The 20,450-nt window shown below is 39.5% G+C and overlaps 1 protein-coding gene across 1 annotated transcript in view; it reads left to right on the forward strand.

The window, feature by feature from the left end:
• Positions 1–20,450, forward strand: part of LOC124775793 — a 157,330-nt gene that overhangs the window by 99,539 nt on the left and 37,341 nt on the right. Inside the window, exon 6 of the mRNA XM_047250624.1 lies at positions 613–720. Coding sequence (XP_047106580.1) covers positions 613–720 — 108 coding nt within the window. The remainder of the gene's footprint in view (positions 1–612; positions 721–20,450) is intronic.

The raw sequence follows: 20,450 nt of genomic DNA on the forward strand, positions 1-20,450 counted from the left end.
TGTGACTCAATGGGCGGTTGTTTGCTAGCTTGCCATCTCGTAAACAGAATGGGAGACAACTCACTTTTGAGCAAAAAGAAAGTAATGCTATTTGATGTGCTGCTCATTAAAGCATCATGGAAGAAGCATGCAAACATTGTCATTAGTGTTCAATAAAAGTGAAGGTTAGAGAATAGGATAAGTATGTGGTTGCTGCTGCAACCAATCGGCATTTGTTGCCATAAATTTGATGGAAAATAGTTTTTTTATAGTGGCAATTTGATTTAAATACCTAGTAAATTGACAAGGTATTAATGGCCTAATGTGTTATTACATTTATGAAGGTGACAAATTTCAATGTTTTTTATGACTATAAAATCAACTCAGTAACAGATTAAACAGGGAAATGCTAAGGAAATGTGTAGATCATTATCAGTATAGTTTACTTTTTTCTTTGTTAATGGAAGGCATAGTGATTAAAAGGGGGCTCCAATTCAAAATTGAAGCTATGAATCTTTTTGTTATTTCAGTACTTCCCTTTTCTATTAAAAACAAATTACTGTTATCAGTGTAACATTTTATTCCCACTTAGCTTCCTAATGTAAAGTGACCACCTGCTTCTGGTGTTTCCAGACTTGGGCACATGGACAGTACATGCTAACTGCCAAACCAGGCATCACAGTTCCAGAACCAAACACTGGCATTCACTTCCCTTCTCAACCTTCTGGGACAGCATTTCAGGTAACCGCCACTCAAAGGGAAGTTTCAGATGGTGGTGGTGGTGGTGGTGGTGGTGGTGGTGGTGGTGGTGGTGGTGGTTGTGACAGTGATGACTGAATTGCATCCTTTTGTTGGGTGGGACATAGTCTCTAAATTTTTGAAGTAATTAGATGCTGATTTAAGGATGGTTGCCTCACAAAGATGGTTCACACAATTTGGCATAAAAATTTATTTCTTGTAAATATTAAGTCCTGATCCCTTCAAAGAGGAAATTGGTTCTCACCTCTGCATTAATGTGTTTTCAGGCAAAACAATGTTATCATTCTGCCAACATTCTTCCATAAAAGCCAGATTTATATGTTCAGAAAGTGCAAGTCACATTCCAGAATCTGCGTCTTGCTGTGTGTCGATGTGTCGTAAAATGGTGAGACAGAGATTAGTCCCACCTCTGGTACAGATAGGTTAAATTGCTGTTACTGTACGTGTCTTTTAAATGACAGAAATCGACCACTTCATGTTTTACACATACTGCATAAAGAGTGCTGTGACTAGATTAACTGAAGTTGTATAGTAATAAAGCCTTGCTGGTAGTACAAGAAGTATGTCTCGATATTTTCATTTCCAGTAACACCAGGCTGCTTTTCTTATTGAATTCTGTTATCTAATCATAATACAAAGGTCCCACTTACTTAGTATCCTAACTGTGCCCATACATAAAAGAAAAACATTTGCAAATGCCTTTGCTGTTGCTGCTGTCTGCCTCTGGAACAAGCTGCCTGTAATCAGTGCACCACTCATTATGCACTTTATTTTAAGGGGAAACAGAAGCAATTCTTTCTTTCACTCTCACAATGTTTACCCAAATATTAAACCATTGGGTGAACTTCCCCCATGTCAAATAGCAAAGCCAATGCTCCCATCTTCTCCCAGTTATTCTTCTTTCTCTTTTTTTATCTCAGTCATGCCACTTTCTGTTCCCTTATATCCATTACCTCTTTGTTATTAAGTTTGCCTTTCTCTCCCTTGTCCATTGCCCTCTCTCATACCCATTGCTACTTTCACTTGTAATTAAAACCTACCTTCCCATTACTTCTATTTATTGTCATACTTATCGAGTACAAATTTAAACTGCATGCTTTTTATTTGTAATACTGTTACTTTTAGTTTTCTAACATACTATAACATGCTTATCATAATATATGTAATGTAAAATATCTAGAATGCCTGGATATATGTAAAAGTGTGCCCAATGGCACTAATCTTGCTAGGGTAAATAAACAGATATATAAAAATATTGTAATTTACAATTAAAGCTCAGGAACAAATTAGGTCATTTACAGATCATGGAGCTTTACTGGAAGACTGTGATCATTAGAAATTAACATCATAAATACTTCCATGCTCCCATTCCCAAAAAGGACAATTTTAGCAATATGTCAAATAAACTAATTTTTTCCCTAACATTACTTCTATGATCACTGAAAAACTACTTGTGCTAAATACTTAGCTGTTTCACACACAGCTCTAGGTGCATTATCGCTGTTCTGTACAAAAATTTACCATGCTGCTAGACAGCTCACAGACAAATTGCTCTGTGATCTGCCTGTGTGCCCACCAGTGAGTGAGTGGTCTGGGAGGGGAGGGAAGAGTGGGGGGGGGGGGGGGGTGCAGGCAACACGTTCACTCCTCAAAATTGGATGGAAATGTTTGACAGCCTGGTACATAGTAAGCAGCTCCATGTTTATAGTGCTCATTTAATTTGTGGCTCTGTAAGTTGCCTAGAAAAAACACCATGCGTTGCCAAGATCACTGTGTGTTTTGCTGTAAGGCTGTGCCCAGTGCTACCTGACTGGTGTCGATAAAAAGCCTGATAGGTGTGCCAGGCTTCAGGTGTGTGAACGGTGCATCTGCTAGTGCTGTCTTCATGTTCAAAGGTCTAGGTGATTCTACAGACCACATGATTTTTCTGTTGCTGGAAGTGTTTATACTGGAGAGACGAAGATAAAGGGGCCACTACACAACTGCAATGTGTGCTAAATGATGACAGTAAAAATTCACCATGCCAATGAAATGTGTAAGGCCCTTGTATGTGGTAGGCCATGATGTATTCTGAATACCTAAAATTTTATCACGTCTCTGTTCCAATCCAGTGGAGGAAACCTCATATCCCAAAAAATAAATCCTTATTTTTTACAAATGCATACTTCTCTGCATTGATAAGGATACCAAAGTCTTCAAGACTTCGGAAGAGTTGGCACGAATGTTACAAATGTTCTTGCAAGGTTTTAGAAAAGGAGATTTCATAACATACTATGCTTAAATCTGTTACGTCTCTGCAATGTTGTGTAAATCATACAGCATAAAATTGTAATGAAAAAGTCTGACGGCATTATAGTGGACATTTTCTTTGACATCCTTTACCATCAGAATCTCTGATAGCGCTTTCATGCAATCAATGACACTTGAAAAAAGATAACGTGCCCTGGTGCAGGTTCCCTATCCCTACATGCATAATCAGGTAGTTAATGACATTGTCAGTTTAGTTTGCTTTGTTTCTGACAGCAGAGATGGAGGGGGAGAATCTCGTTGGTTGGAAAGGGTTAGGTTACAGAAGAGTGGTAACTTTTGCAGAGTTGGCAGAATAGTTGCCTGAAGTAGCAAATTATTACTCTTTCTTTAATTAATTTACTGGTCTAAAACACACATTTACTCAATGAGGTGTCAGACTAAAATCACTTGTCAGAACATCAGATGCTTTCAACAAGTAATAGAAAAGATCTCCAGATCTTTATTGGAGGTGAGTGCTGTACTGTCGTGCAGTTTGCTAACTACTGGCCAGCTGGCTTAAGTAATGAATTAACTATCCTATGAACTGCTACACTGGTACTCAAATGCCAGATTGACTACTGTACAAGAGAAAAGTACCAAGCAGTAACTTGTTCTTGCTATTCGCTGAGATTCTCTTTGAGACACTCTGTTCAACACTATTTGAATGAATATTGTAAAACGCTACCTAACTTGAAGTTGCTGTGTGTCCACCAGATTCTTGTCATCTTGTAGTTGAAGTCTCTACTGCTCCCCCAGGTGTTGCTTCAGAGCATCACTGCCCTCTGCATGCTTGGTAGTGAAACTGAATACACTCTATATTCTCTGCTATGTGATCATTTTATATTGTCTTAATTGACTATTGTTGCACACAGCTCTTCTCAATCTCTTTGGAAAACTCCCTTGGGTCCTTCCATTGACATGTGGTCTCCTTAATTTTTGATTACCACTCTAAATTGAGCTTGGGATTCAACGATTGTGCACTTGGGAAAGTTTCCTGTCACTCCATTGACCTTGACCCCTGGTGCTGATACTGAGGTGTCAAATGTATTACCTGCTGGCATGTTTGACCAGCCTCAAAGAACCAAAATAGCATCCAGCAGCTTTGGGAAGCATTATCTACACCCGATATCCTGTTTGGATCCCTTGTCATGCACGCAGGCGATCTCGCATATGAAAGCTGGCTACTTCTTGCATTACTTGCTTGCTTCAGAAACAAGCAGAGAAAGCTCAGACGATACCATTCTCTTCTCCAAATCGTAATTGCTACAATGCCACCTTTGCCATGAGGGAGCTAGATCATGCTCTCAGTTCATCCCGATCCTCTGCCCTAGGGCCAGATGCCATCAACATTCAGATGTTGCAGCACCTTTCTCTTGTGGGCTGGCACTTAACATTTACAACCGCATCTGGACAGATGGGACACTTCCCAGATGCATGAAGCCATTGTCATACCCATACCTAAGCCCGGTAAAGACAATAACCTTCCTTCTAGCTACTGCCTTATCTAACAGCTGTGTTTGCAAGGTGATGGAATGTATGATTCACGCTCGGCCGGTATGATGGTAGATTATCGTAATTTACTGACGAACGCACAGTGTGGATTTCAAGCACAGTATTCTGCAGTTGACCATCTTGTTACTTGGTCCACCAATGTCCTGAATGGTTTTCTGCAGAAATACCAAACTGTGGCTGTGTTTGCGATTTAGAGAAGGCCTACGATACGTGCTGTAGCACTTGTATCCTCCATACCCTTTACATGTGGGGCTTAAATGGCCACCTGCCCTGTTTCCTTTAGGTGCTTATAAAAGAGAGAGTTTTGAAGGTACATGTTGGTTCTGCTTTGTCGGACACCTTTATCTGGGAAAATGGTGTGCCTCAGGGTTCCATCCTGAGCTTTGTCCTCTTTGCTATCACCATTAACCCTACAATGGCCTGTCTCCTACCAGGCATCTCTGGCGCTTTTTCTTTTTGTCGATGGTTTTGCCATCTATTGCAGTTCTCCACGGATCTGTCTCACTGAGCGGTGTCTTCAGCAATGTCTTGATCATCTTTACTCCAGGAGCATTGACAATGGCTTTCATTTTTCCACTGACAAAACCATCTGTATGAATTTCTGGCGACTCAATTGGTTTCGCCCACCATATTTACATCTTGGACCTGCTGCTTTTCCATTTGTTGAAACTAAGACATTCCTGAGGCTCATGCTCAATAGGAATCTCTTTTGGTCCTCCCATGTGTCCTACCTGGCAGCCCGCTGTACTCGCTTCCTCAATGTCCTCCTTGTCCTCAATGGTACTTTCTGGGGTGCCGATCGAACGACCCTCCTCCGTTTGTACCAGTCCTTTGTCCGCCTGAAACTTGACTACAGGTGGTTTGTTTATGCATCTGCACTTCCATCCCTTTTATGCCGCCTCAACACTATCCACCATCATGGCATCCGTTTGGCAACAGCTGCCTTTAACACTAGCCCGGTTGAGAGTCTGTATGCTGAAGCTGCTGAACTACCACTGTCCTACCACTCTGACTTTCTCCTCGGCAAGTATGCATGCCGTTTGTCTGCCACCCATCCTATGCCCCGTCTTTGATGATTTCTTTGATTGCCAGTATGGGGTGCGTCCCTCTTCTGTTACCTCCTGGAGTCCAGTTTCAGCACTTGCTATGATGGCTTAACTTCAAACCGCCTGCAACTCTCCCAGTGGGTGTGAACCCTTCACCACCTTATCTTTGTGAAGCAACCCATATTAACCTTAACCTTCATTCATTTCCTAGGGACACTACTCCAGTCTCGATCTATCATCTTTAGTTTCAAGACCTTCACATGGAACTTCATGGTAGTATCTTTGTATAGAGTGATGGCTCTCGGACTGACCATGGAATCGGGTGTGCCTTTGTCATTGGAACCCGTGTCTTTCGAAATAAGCTTGCAGCACACTGCTCTGTATTTACAGCCGAGCTCTTCACCCTAAGACCACGAAGTACATCCAGCAACACAGCATTTTCAATTGTGACCTCTATTCAGACTCACTCAGAACTCTTCAAAGTCTATTTGAGCCATATCTCAGCCCGTGATTTCCTATATTCCCTCCGATGATATCTGTGTTACCGTATGTCAGGAGATGGTGTCGCTTTGGCATCGCCAATGGTCTTTCCTTCACAGGAGTAAGCTCCGGCTTATTAAGCCTCTCCCAGCGGCTTGGACAACCACCTCTCGGCCCTACCACAGGGAGGAGGTCATTTTAACTGGGCTATGTATTAGGCATTGCCTTTTTAACCATCATCATTTGATGAGTGGCACTACCCCACCACTTTGTACACACTGCACCCAAGTTGTAATTGTCCGCCACTTCTTGACAGAATGCCCATTTTTTTAACTGTTTACATTCCCACTTGGTTTTGCCGTCTCATTTATCAGTTGTTTCAGCAAATGATGCGCGGGCTGTCTACTGCATTTTACTTTTTATCTGCCAAAGCAATATGTCGAAGGCCATTTAATTTTTAGTTTTGGACCTCGGTTTCTGCATGGTGTCTCTTTTTAGCTCTTTTTCCATGTGCCTGTATTAACTACCTTCTATTAGATTAATTGGGACTGATGTATAGTAGCTTTTTAACTCCTCTCTGTCTTCGTGTTCTATAGTTTTGACTTGGATGCGTATGACACCAATTGTTTTTGGCACCCTAAAGCAAAACAAAACCAAAAAACCAGAAGTCAATGTAACTGATAATCGTAACATTTTGTACAGATTAAAATCATTTTTCTCTATTAGTGGAGTAATAATTACATAACCTAATATTCCTCTGGTTACAAATACATAAAGATCCATAACTTGTAGTAAAATGTATCCGTATTCTTCAATTAGACGTACTGGAAAATTTACTTCTCTTAATTGATTTTGAATTTGTGTTAGATATTTCACAATTTGAAGTATATTTGCAATGAGGGGCAAAAATACCCCTCTGAGTGAGAATGATCACACTTACTAATTATTAATACTCAATACTTAGTTCATTAAATAAAATCTGTAACTGCACAAGTTCTTCATTGATAGTAATGAGTGTTGCAGTACTTTTTAGACTGTGATCTGTAGTCCTCAGAGACTAGATAATGAATTGTTCTAGTTTAGCCTTTGTTTTTTGAACAAATGCTCATTTGTGGTGATTAGATCTATTGTTCTATATAAACCCTGACTGCAGTGACTTGTTCTTCAGAAAATTTCAACAACTGTCCTATCTACAATCCACAATACCAATGTGCATCTTTTTAATAAGCAGCATCTGCCTCATCCAAGGTTCCAAATAAAATTTTACTGATGATTTGTCTCCCCACCCCCTCCGTAGAAAGATGAGGATTCCCCTTTTCTGTCTGCTTACTGGTCTTGTTAATTGACGTGTTAGGGACTTGGTTTCCTGTAATTATTCTACATTTTGCACAGTCCTCTTACTTAGCATATTACATTCTGACAAATGTTTAGTTGCTCCACTCTGTCCTTACACTGCTGTAATGTCCTTACTCCTACTCTTCTCACAGTGTGAAATTTATCTGGTGTCTTCAGATTCACATAGATTACAAGTTTCCATACTGGTCATCTTGATTTTGCCTTTATTGTGGTAATATATTCTTGGGGATGTCTCTATCATGTGACTCTCCATGATCCATCTCTCTGTACACTTGACAATTGTAGGTCCACAGTCCGCTGTTGATAATCAAAATGCACATCATTGTGATTCAAGGTACCATGATTGGTCTGTAAGACAAACCTGATCTTACTCCTCGAAATTTCTAACTTCGTCATAGTAGTGAGGCTTCAGTCTGTTAGCATACTCTTTAAATTCCTGTATATGATTCATTTTTATCACTACATTAAGCAATTCTATTTTTATCACTTTGTATGGGCATCTAAACTAGGAATCCAACTTTCTTGATCTCCCGTTACCTGAAATAAAATGTTCTGTTGTCATAATGTATTTGCTCACGTCTTTTATTTTAATTTTCTCTCTCACTACTCAATGTGCTTCTTCGTCCTAGCTTTGAACGGATATAGGCCTAAATAATCATCACAATTATAAATTTTTGCAACTCTCTCTCTCTCTTTGCAGCTGTGTCTTTTTGTAACACTCCCGGTAAGCTTATTTTTCTTCCAAACATTAATTCAAAAGGGGTATTCCCTTTGCTGCTGTGTGGTGTGGTTTTGAAAACAGAAGTACTGTAGGAAATCCATGTCTCCCAACTGCTATGATCTCCATTTATGAAATGCCTCAAATAGTTCGCTAATGTCCACCGTGTCCTTTCTAATGGTCTGTTCATCTGGGGTGAAACACTGTTGTCTGTATCATCTTCTTTCTTGATAATATGCGTACTCTATCAAACACTTGACTTAAAAAATTCGAACCTTGGTCTGTGAAAAATATCGAAGGAATACCATATCTTAATATAACTTTTGCTATGAACTCTTCTGCTATTGTCTCTGCATTTTCTGTAGTGGGACTACTGTGGTAAACTTGCTCAAATCGTTCTGAAATGTTTATCCGTTTCCTTTTGCACTTACATCTAATAGACAATGTCCATATAATATTTGTCAAAAACAGGTCTTGCTGCGTCCATAATAACTAATGGTATTTTAGTTTAACTCTGAGTAAATTTATTTCATTGATATTATTCATACATTCTGATGTAGTCCTCAACATCTCTCTTCATTACCTGCCACAAACCACATCTCTTTAAACAATCATGTGTTCGGTGATTCATTGTTCACCTAATGGGTTATCATGTACTTCCCTTTCATAATTCAGTTTCTGTTTCTCGTTTAGCTTTGCCTTGTCTTCACTTAATTTATTATTGTTTGTTGTCTGTCTTATGGGCTCATCGTTTCCCTCTTACCTGTGCTTCATCACTTCGCTGCATTCTACTTAATGCATCTGCATAGACATTCAAACTGCCTAGCTTATACATAATGTCCTATAAATATTCTTCTAATTTTCTTCATTTTAATAAACGTGAGAAGAGGTCTTTTGCTCTGACCACTCATGTTGACTGCTTGTGATCTGTTACTACTGTGTACCTCGTTCCATACAAATGATCAAAATCGTTTTGTTGCCCATACTAATGCTAAACACTCCAGCTTCGTAGATAAAAAATTTCTCACTGCGTTATTCAGCAACTTAGATGTGTACACTAATAGTAGTTGCTCCTGCCCTTGCCTTGCATTAATATTGCACCACGTGCCATTCTGCTAGTGACTGTTGTAATAATAGAAAGATTTCTCATGTCAGAGTACTCAAGAGTGGGTAATTTTTGGTGTCCTTTAGCAACTTATGCAAATATAGTGCAGTTTTGTTGATATCTTCTTGGAATTTTCTAAATTCTACTAAATCTAAGTATACTTTTAATTCTTTGCCTTTGACACTGGGAATATCTCTATATTCCACTCGCCTGGCTGTACTCCTGTGTTGATTATTCTGAGTCCCAAATACATTACTTCCTTAACTAGAAATTCACACTTCTCTGGCTGCAACCTCAGCTGGTGTTCCCCGAATTATTTCACAAGCGGCTTAACAGGTCATGCATCGAAGTTGCTGACAAGAATAATATACAGAAGAATGGGGAAAAAATTGAGGGTCAGCTAGATGGCAATCAGTTTGTTTTTAGGAAAAGAAAAGATACCAGAGAGGCAGTTCCGATGATGAGGTTGAGAATGGAAGCAAGAAACATTTATACGATTTGTCAACCTGGAAAAATTGTTCAACAATGTATAATGGTGCAATATGTTAGAAATTCTGAGAAAAATGAGGGTAAGCTACAAGGACAAGGAAAGATGGGTAATATATGATACGAACAAAAACCAAAACCAAGACTGGAAGCCAGAAACAAAGTGCTCAATTTAAAAAGGGTGTAAGACAAGGGTGCGGTCTTTCACTGCTACTGTTCAGTCTACACATCGAAGATGTATTCACAGAAATGAAAGAAAGGTTAAAGAGTGAGATTAAAATTCCATGTGAAAGGATATCAGTGACAATATTCGCTGATGGCAATGCTATCCTCGGTGGACAATATCAAAAACATCTACGATACCATACATCCCAACTCACCACCGCCATATTTCGTATAGGTTTTTGTTTCAGCTCACAAATAATTCATCATGGCTCCCACCAGCAAAGTCGCATGATTGATTTAAGAACGCGCGTTCGATAGCTATCGTTTTGGGACCGTGGCTTCGGTAGCCAAACATTCATGGAAATTACCCAGGGCGCAATCGGCTCGGACGAATTAAAGCAGCCCGCTGTAAAACTCTTTTAGAAACGAACTAACTGTGTAATTTACTATCACCACATACCCTTCCTCTTTCCAGAACCTCCTCCCCAACGTTCTATGTCAGTACTGGTTTTCATAATGGAGTTCCGTTCAGGAGACCAAATTGGGCGATACTTTCCCATTCAGGCTACTAATGATAGCATTTTGAGGATTTTTGTAAAGAAATGCAACCATTGCCGTTTGGGTGATATTTGTGTTGATCAACCCGGTTTTTGCGCGGCACAGGCAGATCCATGCGTGTTTTTCGTAGTGATTTCAATTTGACGTTATTAGTAATGATGTCTATCGCTCCCCTGCCTTGTGAAATACTGAAATATTACAACCCCAAAGTTCTGCCAGTCTCAAAATGACTCCACTGCTAACACTTAACTCCCATAGGTAGGTAATTAGGTTATTTAGTAGTGAGTACATATTTGCACCTTAGGTACGGTACCATAACACTAGTGGAGAACGAAAATCGGTATTCCCCGTCTTTGTTGCCACGAACTTTTATTTCATTTGGCATTTGGTCATCGCTATACAGTCGTCTGTCTGCCACGAATTTATCCATGATTAGAAACTATCATAACAGCACACACACAGCACAAAAAAACGGTAGCACTTAAATTCAATAAGAAGTAAGAACTGAACTGATTAACATAACAATAACTGAGCTCAAGTAAGGCCAACAGTATATAGCAGTTGGGTTTGGATAAAAAATGAACGGGCGATAGCCGCCAGTGCAATCGAAATTTAAATGTATCGATAACCTTGGTGATTATTGGTAGTGCTTATTTTTGTGACATGGTTGTAAATTAAAGTATCTTTTACTGTAGGTTATCCGTCTTGAGCTGACTGCAATCTAATTGAAGAGAATTACACCAGACTCGTTTCGCTTTTATTCACAACGCATCTTCCTTGGTTATTGGTGCTTCCTTCTATAATCTGCTCCTTGCCTCCTTGCTAGCAGTGTTTGGAGTCAACAAGCCTCATTTCACATCTGCACTTGGCAATTTTTGGCATTCTGCGGTATTTCGTGCGCTGCACTATTTGTAATTGACTTTCTTTCTTAAACTGTTTCTCACTGCACTGTGGCAGTACAGAATGAGGAACAGTTTAAGAAAGTTCCTGTTCCGTAGTGAAACGCGCGTGACACATCGTGTGTGGAAGACGGTTAAAAAGTATCGAGAAATTGGTAGTTCTTAATGTTTGTCATAAAGTAACAGAGATAAACGGCTTTGAAGTTTTCCGAGGGACTGTATAAGATACATTTTCATCATGAAATAAGTTAATGTACAGCGGAAACGTAGCGTAATATATTATTGGCATATTACAGTGCATTGCATCAGTCAATTTTTTCTCGTTGAATCTCAGTTGCCTACATCTCGTAATTGTAAACTTCATCATCATTTTTATGAATAACGCAGGTCTTCTTGTTTTCGATTACAGATTGCACGCGAAATTCCTGTTTTCATTTCAAATAAAAGTCCTCAATTATTGCCTTTTTGTGAAAGGTTGTTAACAAAGGTCGCTTAAATTATGAAAACAATAATTTAATTTTTTAGGTAAAAATGAAAAACATGAATTGGAACTTGTGACTGTGTTCTTCGAACTACTTGATCACACTCCTGGTCTTGTGACATAGCACATTATCTTGTTGAAAAATGGCACTGCTGTCAGGGAAGGTAATCGTCATGGAGGAGAGTACATGGTCTGCAATACTCCTTGGCTGTCACGGTGCCTTGTACGAGCTCCACTGGACCCATTGATGCCCAGGTGAATGTTCCCCAGAACATAATGGAGTCGTTGTCAGCTTGTCTCCATCCCGCAGTAGAGGTGTCAAGGGGCTGTTCTCGTGAAAGACGACGGACTCATACCCTCCCATCGGCATGATGGGGGTATCTGGATTCAACAGGCCATAATACACTCTGCCCTTGCACCAACATCCTCTACCGGTGGTCACATGCTCGTTTCAGTCGTAGTTGGCGATGTGGTGGCGTTAACATAGGCACATGCATGGGTCGTGCTCTGTGAAGGCCTATCGTTAGGACTATTCGGTGCACTATGTTTTCAGACATACTTGCACTCTGCCTAGCATTAAAGTCGGATATTAGTTCCGCCACAGTTTGCCGCCTGTCCTGTTCTACCAGTCCGACATTTGCAATGAAGGGTTGCCACCCAACCTCAAGACGTCTGGGCGTAGTTTCACCTTGGTTTCGCCATGTGTTGAAGACGCTCACCACAAAACTCCTGGAACACCTGACAAATCGTGCAGTTTCGGGAATGGTCATGCCGAGCCTCCGGATCATCACAATCCGCCCTCAGTCAAACTCAGATCACGCGCCTTCGGCATTCTACACACGGACAGTACGCTCACTGTGATATTACATGCACCGCGCGTGTATTTCACTAGCAGTCATTCCTCGCCAGGTGTTGATGCTATTGCCTGATGAGTTTATGTTGGTACTAGGTCGGTGAGCATAATGTTCTGGCTGACCAGGGTATCTAAGTACGTTTGTTGCTTAATTCGTAGATTTAACTTTTGGTTCAAAAAACTGAGGAACTCCAGTTCGTGAATTTAAACGTAACAACGTTCTTAGAAATCTCGATTAAAATTCGAAAACTATATGCACACAATATTCGGAAATGGGACTTGTCGTAGTTGGCGATGTGGTGATGTTAACATTGGCACATGCATGGGTCGTGCACTGCGGAGGCACATGAAAGTAAAATAGTCTGTCTTAAACGCCTAGTGAAGGTTCCTTAAGCGATTATGTGTTGCGGTAGTTCTCCACCGTGAGAAATATGGGCTTAAGGAATAAATTGTTGACAAACCTTTACAATTATCACTACAGATTCGAAATTTCCCTTATTTAACTGCCGAGTGTGTTCATTTAACACAGTTTCTAATATATTGTCTGAGCTACTGGTGCCATAACTTTGAGAAATAATAATATAAGATTTTTAAGAATCAGCGGAACTAATGGTGTTCATGTAAGTCAGGTTGCTGTGTAATTAAGTATAATCTGAGTATTGGCAACCGTACCTGAAATTGGTATTCTCCAAATAAAAACGAAAAGTGTGTGTGGTTTTTTTGTGGGCATTACATTGTAGCTGATGGAGGATGAACTGTACTTACAGAGAAGATTAATATTAAAGTATTTGGGATCACATGCAGGCAAAAACATGTCAAGTTTCTGACATACTTCTGGATAAACGAATTAATTCCTACAGTGTTTGCACTTAACAAAGCAACAACTTCTAAGATTGCTGCCTCAAAGTAACACTAAAAGCGTATCTCCAAAAGTCACAGATACTGCCACAGTGCATGTGGTTATCACTGAAATGCGTTGCTTTTCAACTCATAACAAACTGTTTTACTATTTCAGTAAGTGTAAGTAACGATAGCTGTAACATACGAAATTGATATAAGCGATTCGACAATGTAGAGGGGTCATTCCATAGGTCATTTAAGGGGAGTCGTACTGCCCTACCTCGAAAATGCTAAATTGGCTATATAAATTCCCCGTTTTCTCAGGAATTGAGTATATAAATGTGGTATTTTTATCACATATTCTCCCATGTTTTGAGACTGTATTGCTCTACAATCACTTTAAAATAACAACTGGAAAAAAGTTACGATTTTTTCCTAAACACAATTTTTTGGCCTACATCTTTACAATTTTAATTTCTTGAATTTCAATTATTACTGTAAATACTTCTAAAGTAGAGTTACATCATTGTACTATCTATGTTATGTGGTAAATAATTCACTGATGTAGATTCAGAAATTTCTGAGAAAAAGGGGCTTTTATACTGAAAAATGTCACGTTGTGAAAATTGCGTTGAAAGAAAAAATTTTAATATACAGCCAACTGATTCATAAAAAATGTTATCATCCTCCTGGATGGTAGTCCTCATCTCCTCCTCCATCTTCCAAACCCAGTGCTGCCCCCCTGCTCTTCGATCTGGCTTCTTTTGACATATTGTTGCAATCTCTGCCTTCATGATTTGCAGTTGGTCTAGGTCCAAGTCCATCACATTTTAATGGTGTTGTAACCTTTATGAATGCCAAGATATTCCAAAACCTGTAGTCTTCCAGAATAGCCATCATTAAAAGTAAGAACAGCATCCAAAACACCAAGTTCAAAGTCTGACCTTCCAACAAACTCATTGTTTGGTATTCTTGACCATACAACATTGTTAAATGATTCGTTCCCGTTTTGTGTTTTGCCCTTGAGACATTTCTTCAACTGCTCTGGTTGGGCAAGATCCTGAAACACAGGTTTCATGGCAAGCATAACAAAATTTGGTATAGTAATTTTGTGAGAGAAAGTGTCTACTTTATCCTCCTCTTTTGCCTTCAGTATTTATACCATTCAGTGGAACACACGTTGTGTTCAGCATTGGTTCAGCATCTGTAGACAGCTTGTGCAAATAAATTGCCCAAACAGCTCTCTTCATACAATCTAAATTATCTCTGTTACTTCTAATAGCCATACCATAATATTGTGTAATCTGATCAATTTGTTTATCAGTCATTCCATCTTATACTTAGACCATCAGAAAACTTGGTACTTCCCAACTACTGTTTGAGTCTACGTAGTCTTGTGCCCATCCTCTTTTGCACATGATTAATGCACTCTAGTTTTGTAATTGACAAATCACCATAGGGTTTACTCTCCACCACTGCCTTATACAATTGTGAGTCTCCATCCCCAAGAAAACTCATGTAGCGAACAGCACGGTCATGCTGGGAACGTTGGAACATTTTCACTGCAGATGCAACCTCCATCCCTCCACTAGTTCCTTCATAGTTTCTCTGACAATTCATTTCATGCTTGGTTTGCTTTTCAGTACTCTTGCCTGCTTGCCTACAACCCTGACAGTACATGGTCAACACATCAACACTTTCCCATTGTCGATGCTGATAATAGATGCACATGAATTCTTTGACTGGGAACCTCTTTCTTGCCAGGATCCGTCGAATGATATTGCTATGTCTGAACTACCATTTTCTGCTACAGCCTGCTCTGCTGCTGTAGTCATTCACTCCATAGTACACGCCTTGACACTACTTCTTACTATAGAGTTGTATTTGATAGATTTTGTAGGGGGACTAAGGAGGTTCAGTAAGCCACAAAGAACCTTACCAGCGTAATGACCTTTTCCTATGCATCTAAGTCCATAGAAGTATCTTAGATTAGTGTCAAAAAGTCCACTCTTTACACTTACTTCTGACGTCTTGAAAGTCTTTTCGCTTTTACAGTTCAAACACATTATTTGTAAAGTGCACACCACACCATTTCATTGAGATAGCTTTTCAGAAATTTCAGTTTCGCCTCCACATATACAACATACTGTTTCACACAAAGCTGAAATAAGTATATGGAGATTAATAATGATATTGCAGTTTGTTTCACTGTCTAAAGCTGCGTTGTATTTTACATCATTACCCAGCAGTTTTTTCTTGGAAGCACTCGGAGGAGTAGAAAGACTGTCACTATTTACAACCAAATTATCACGCCTTTCGGCGCTAACCACTCTTTTTACTGCTGCTATATTTGTTCCGTAGTATCTGTTTCCTTTGTTTCGTATTTTTTTAAACACTCGTTTTGAATTAGTCATGACGAAAACTATCGCAGGAAACAGAGACTAAAACGCGGCTAGTGGATAACTGTTGTTGTCGAACATAAACAAATGTACAGTTGAAAGAGTTTACTGCGAAGTACCGCCAGTGCAGGCAACTTATGAAATGGACAGTTCTCTATAAATCAAAAGAAACCACAGCCTTCTACATTATATAGTTCCAGAGAAAAATGCCAATATGCGAAATGATGGAAAACAAAAATTTTCGGAAATGTCATTGCATGATTATTTTCAAATATTTATTTAAAATAGTACATAATCGAATGTTTAAATAAAACCAACACCAAATTAAGCATAAACATGCATATTTTCATAATTTCCATAAAAGTAAAAATGTCAAATTTTGTCAATTTGGGCGGTACGACTCCCCTTAATAAAACATTAGACTGCTCAAGAGTTCAATTTTGTAACGTTGTTGCATTATTCTGAACTCTTGCTTTCCATAGAAACCGTTTCAGTTCTTTTTGAACATAGCAAAAGATTGTGCTTTAGCATGCGAGCCAGATGTGAGGTACCACATTACGCTTATCACGATTGTAAACGAATTCGTATTTCGCTGGATTGTGATGGACATGTGTCTACTTCCTCCTTTGTCTTCATATAGTTCACAGGACCATTGTGTAGAGTCCGCGCAGGATAAGGTGGTCGATGTGCAGTGACCAATTTTCGTTCAAAGCGATAGGCGAGTTCATTAGTTTGTTCAGAAGGGGAGGCAGACACTGTATGCTACCTTTCGGCCAGTCCGCGATGAAAGAATGGTGGCACACGCCCTGTAATCTTTTTCAAACTACTAGGTAAAAAACTTAATTTTTGATTTATTTGTAGTTTTATAAGTCATATTCGTGATGATGCGCGCATCGTTTGGTTAATGGTCATAGTTACTGTGATGTTTACATGGAAGTAACGCTCTGCGCGAAATTTGAAAAAAGTTTGCAGTAACAAATAGGGTCGCTATGATTTTGCGTTTGATGCATATTACATACGTTACTGCGTTTACAACTAACTTTTTTTTATTTTCATGCCTCCCTGCTAACTTCCACTGTATCTGAATACTGTGTGCATTTGGTTTTCGAATGCTGAGATTTCTAAGAGTGCTGTTATGTTCAAATTCAAAAATTGGAGTCCATCAGCTTTTGGAACCAAAAATAAAATATGCGAATTACACAACAAATGTACTTAACAAATATACTGGTCAGCTAGCATATTGAATTTTTCTGTAGACTTGGGTGGAGCTCTGTCACCTGTCTCAAGAAAACTGATCTGACGTAGCACACTCATTTGCGATTTCGACTGTGCCACCAATGAAGCCAGAGAGAAATGTGCGAAATATCCCTCACATTTCATAAACGGTTTCAGATATCGAAATGATATTTTGGCAACTGATAGCACGCAAAGAGGAGAGTATTTTGCCCTATGATTATTATGCAGAATTTCATCATCTATCGTGTTATTCCACTAAATAGACTTTTTAGATCAAAGAATGTAATTTTAAGGGTCATCGATAGCTGGTGAAATGAGAGATGCTATGGAAGACATTACACATTTGTTTTGCACCGAGTACGTACGTTTTCATTAGCTACTGACCTTACTTTTCCTTAATTCCTCACTTAATAAACTTCATAAACCACTGCTTCAGAATTCTCTCGCAATTATGTCTGCACAAGAAGTTAGTGAGGTGAGACTGTTTCAATTCTGCAGTGTTTTGGCAAAAGAAGCAATTTTAATGCAACCAGAGATATGTGTAGGTTTTACTCAGAATTCACTCGGCATTTCCCCTACAGCGCCTGCCCGCAACCCTCACCAGTACCGCTCTCCCCATGCGTGCCCTGCCGTCTGCGCATCTACCGGCCATGGAATTCCGTGCGGACTCTAGACGACTGTTCTTCACTTTTCATGAAAGTATTGACATGCCGTAAATCAAGGCATCAGCATATATAATCCAGCGACACATATCATCTCAGTTTGAAACCGATTCAGGTCCTCATGCAATGATATAAATTTCGGTGTCAATGACAGGGGCCTACATAGTATGTTCATACATATTGGAAATTTGTCACGTTCCACATATAAAATGTCATCAATGACTATTTTGTCACTTTTCCGCCTGTACGGGAGATCAGAGTATTTATTCGTTCTAAAACTGTAAACCGTTTAACCATTTATGGTTTGCAAAACAGAGGCACTGCTTTAATGCAATTTGAGGACTGGAAATGACATGTGAGTATGTATATATATATATATATATATATATATATATATATATATATATATATATATATATATATATATATATATATATATAATCTCGGACTATTTTGAAGCAGCCCATTACAAATTTCTCTCCTATACCATTATTTCCATCTCAGAGTAGCAGCTGCAACCTATGTCCTCAATTATTCGCTGTATGTATTCCAATCTCGACCTCTCTGCAGTTTTTACACTCTACAGCTCGCTCTATTACCATGAAAGTTATTCTCTGATGTCTTAACGTGCTGTCACGCAGTTTCATCATCTTGTCAGTGTTTTCCATTTATTCCTTTCCTCTTCGATTCTGTGAAGAACATCCTCATTCCTCACCCTATAACTCCACCTAATTTTCAACATTCTTCTGTAGCAATACGTCTCAAGTGCTTCGATTCTCTTTTGTTCCGGTTTTCCCACAGTCCATATTTCACTACCGTACAATGTTGTGCTCTAAACGTAAGTTCTCAGAAATTTCTTCCTCAAATTAAAGCCTATGTCGGACAACAGTAGACTTGTCTGTACCTGTAGTGCATAGAAACCTGTTAGCTATACAATGATTGACGTGGATGAGTGAGTGTGAGGTTTTTCTTTAGCACTGACGTTGAATACGCTGTACAAGCATTATATGGGGTGAATGGAACACAATTTTGGAGATTGTTCAGGCATTTTCATGAATGTTTTAATACTAGGTATCTCTGGCATCTGATGGCTCGTACCACAGAAACAATTTCAGTTTTATGAGGGTTTTTACCCCAACTGCCTTTTTTTTCTGTGAAAATACCTCCACATTAGCGAAAAAGCTGCAATATCTTCGATACCAACATGGAAGCATCTGATGTCTCTTAGGCTCATATATAACAGAGACAAAATCTCATTATAGTGTCTTTGTGCTGCATTTGATGAGCCCATACGCCAGGTGCATATGGGCCATCTCTTCAGTAGTAAACACATACATGATGCTGTGTATCACTGTTAAGATTCAACTGAAAATGGTGGGAAAAGAAAAGCCAAGACGCAAGCAGACAGCACTGAAAGGAAGCTAGAGGGCGATGAGTGAAATGGGCATTACTGCTGTCGGAGCAACTGCCGTGAGCGTATGGAACGAGGTTGTTTCCGAGCGAGACACTCAGTGCATACCACGGACCAGAGATCGTCAAATTTTTGTGTTCAAGAGCCAATATAGAAATTGTAGGGCTGCATCTAGGGTCGCATATGTACCGATCTTACCATTAACTAGCAAACGCATTAATGCTCCGCTATTGCAAAATTGGATATACGTACTAATCTTCTCTCCCCTCTATCTATCCATCTCCTTTTCCCTCACCCCTCTGTCCATATCCTCCTTCCCCTTCTTAAAATCCGTTTCCTCCTTCTCTGTTCATCTTTGCGTCCCCCTTTCTGTGACCTTATTTATTGTTATTGCAAACGAAACCTTGATTGGGACATAAGTGGAAGTGAATGGGTAAATCGGTTGGAATCATTAGTACACGGGATATGAGAGAACATTTCCAGCTGCTGGATCTGTGTGAATAGTAGCTTTAATGACCGTAATTTATACGTTTTCAGTCTACGATCAGGTAGGAGTATGAAGTCAACTATAAACACAACTTATTTTCTGTTAAGAATGACAGCGAAAAGGAAAACAATACCGCACATTTTCACAGCAAAGTTTAGCAAGTTCTTTCTTGCAGTCTGTTTAACAGAAAGTTTTTATTGCATAATTCTTATTCGAATTGTCTTCAAACGTCGTCTGCGCTCTTTGTTAGTCTCGACGATCATATAGGTGGCATGCGTTGCGCGTACCTCAACCAAAATTTAGACGACCACCGGAAATGTATTTTCTAAAGAAATAAAGCACAAACTGAAATAACAATGTTGACAACACACCAAACTACCATGAACCGACGTCAGTACAGTCTTTGCAACACTCCAGAGATATGATCATCGATAACTATGGAGGTAAAAAAATGTAGTAAACTATATCAACGACATCTTCCCCTCACAACACAAGGCTACGTGACAGCACTTGTTGGTGCAGCATCTCATGTCCTAAACGCCTCCCTCCGGTTATTAGCCACTATTCAAATTTCCTCCCTCTTAAAAAAAAAGATTTTGACTAGAACAACAGGAGACAGGGTGTGCGTGCGTGCGCCGCCCTTGCTTCCTTTCTGAAGAATTTCTTGACCCAAAATTACGTGAACACACTTTTCATTGTGCTTTTCTGCACCACGACGTGTGAGTAGCA

This window comes from Schistocerca piceifrons, chromosome 2, assembly GCF_021461385.2.
Source record: "Schistocerca piceifrons isolate TAMUIC-IGC-003096 chromosome 2, iqSchPice1.1, whole genome shotgun sequence".
Taxonomy (NCBI): Eukaryota; Metazoa; Arthropoda; class Insecta; order Orthoptera; family Acrididae; genus Schistocerca; species Schistocerca piceifrons.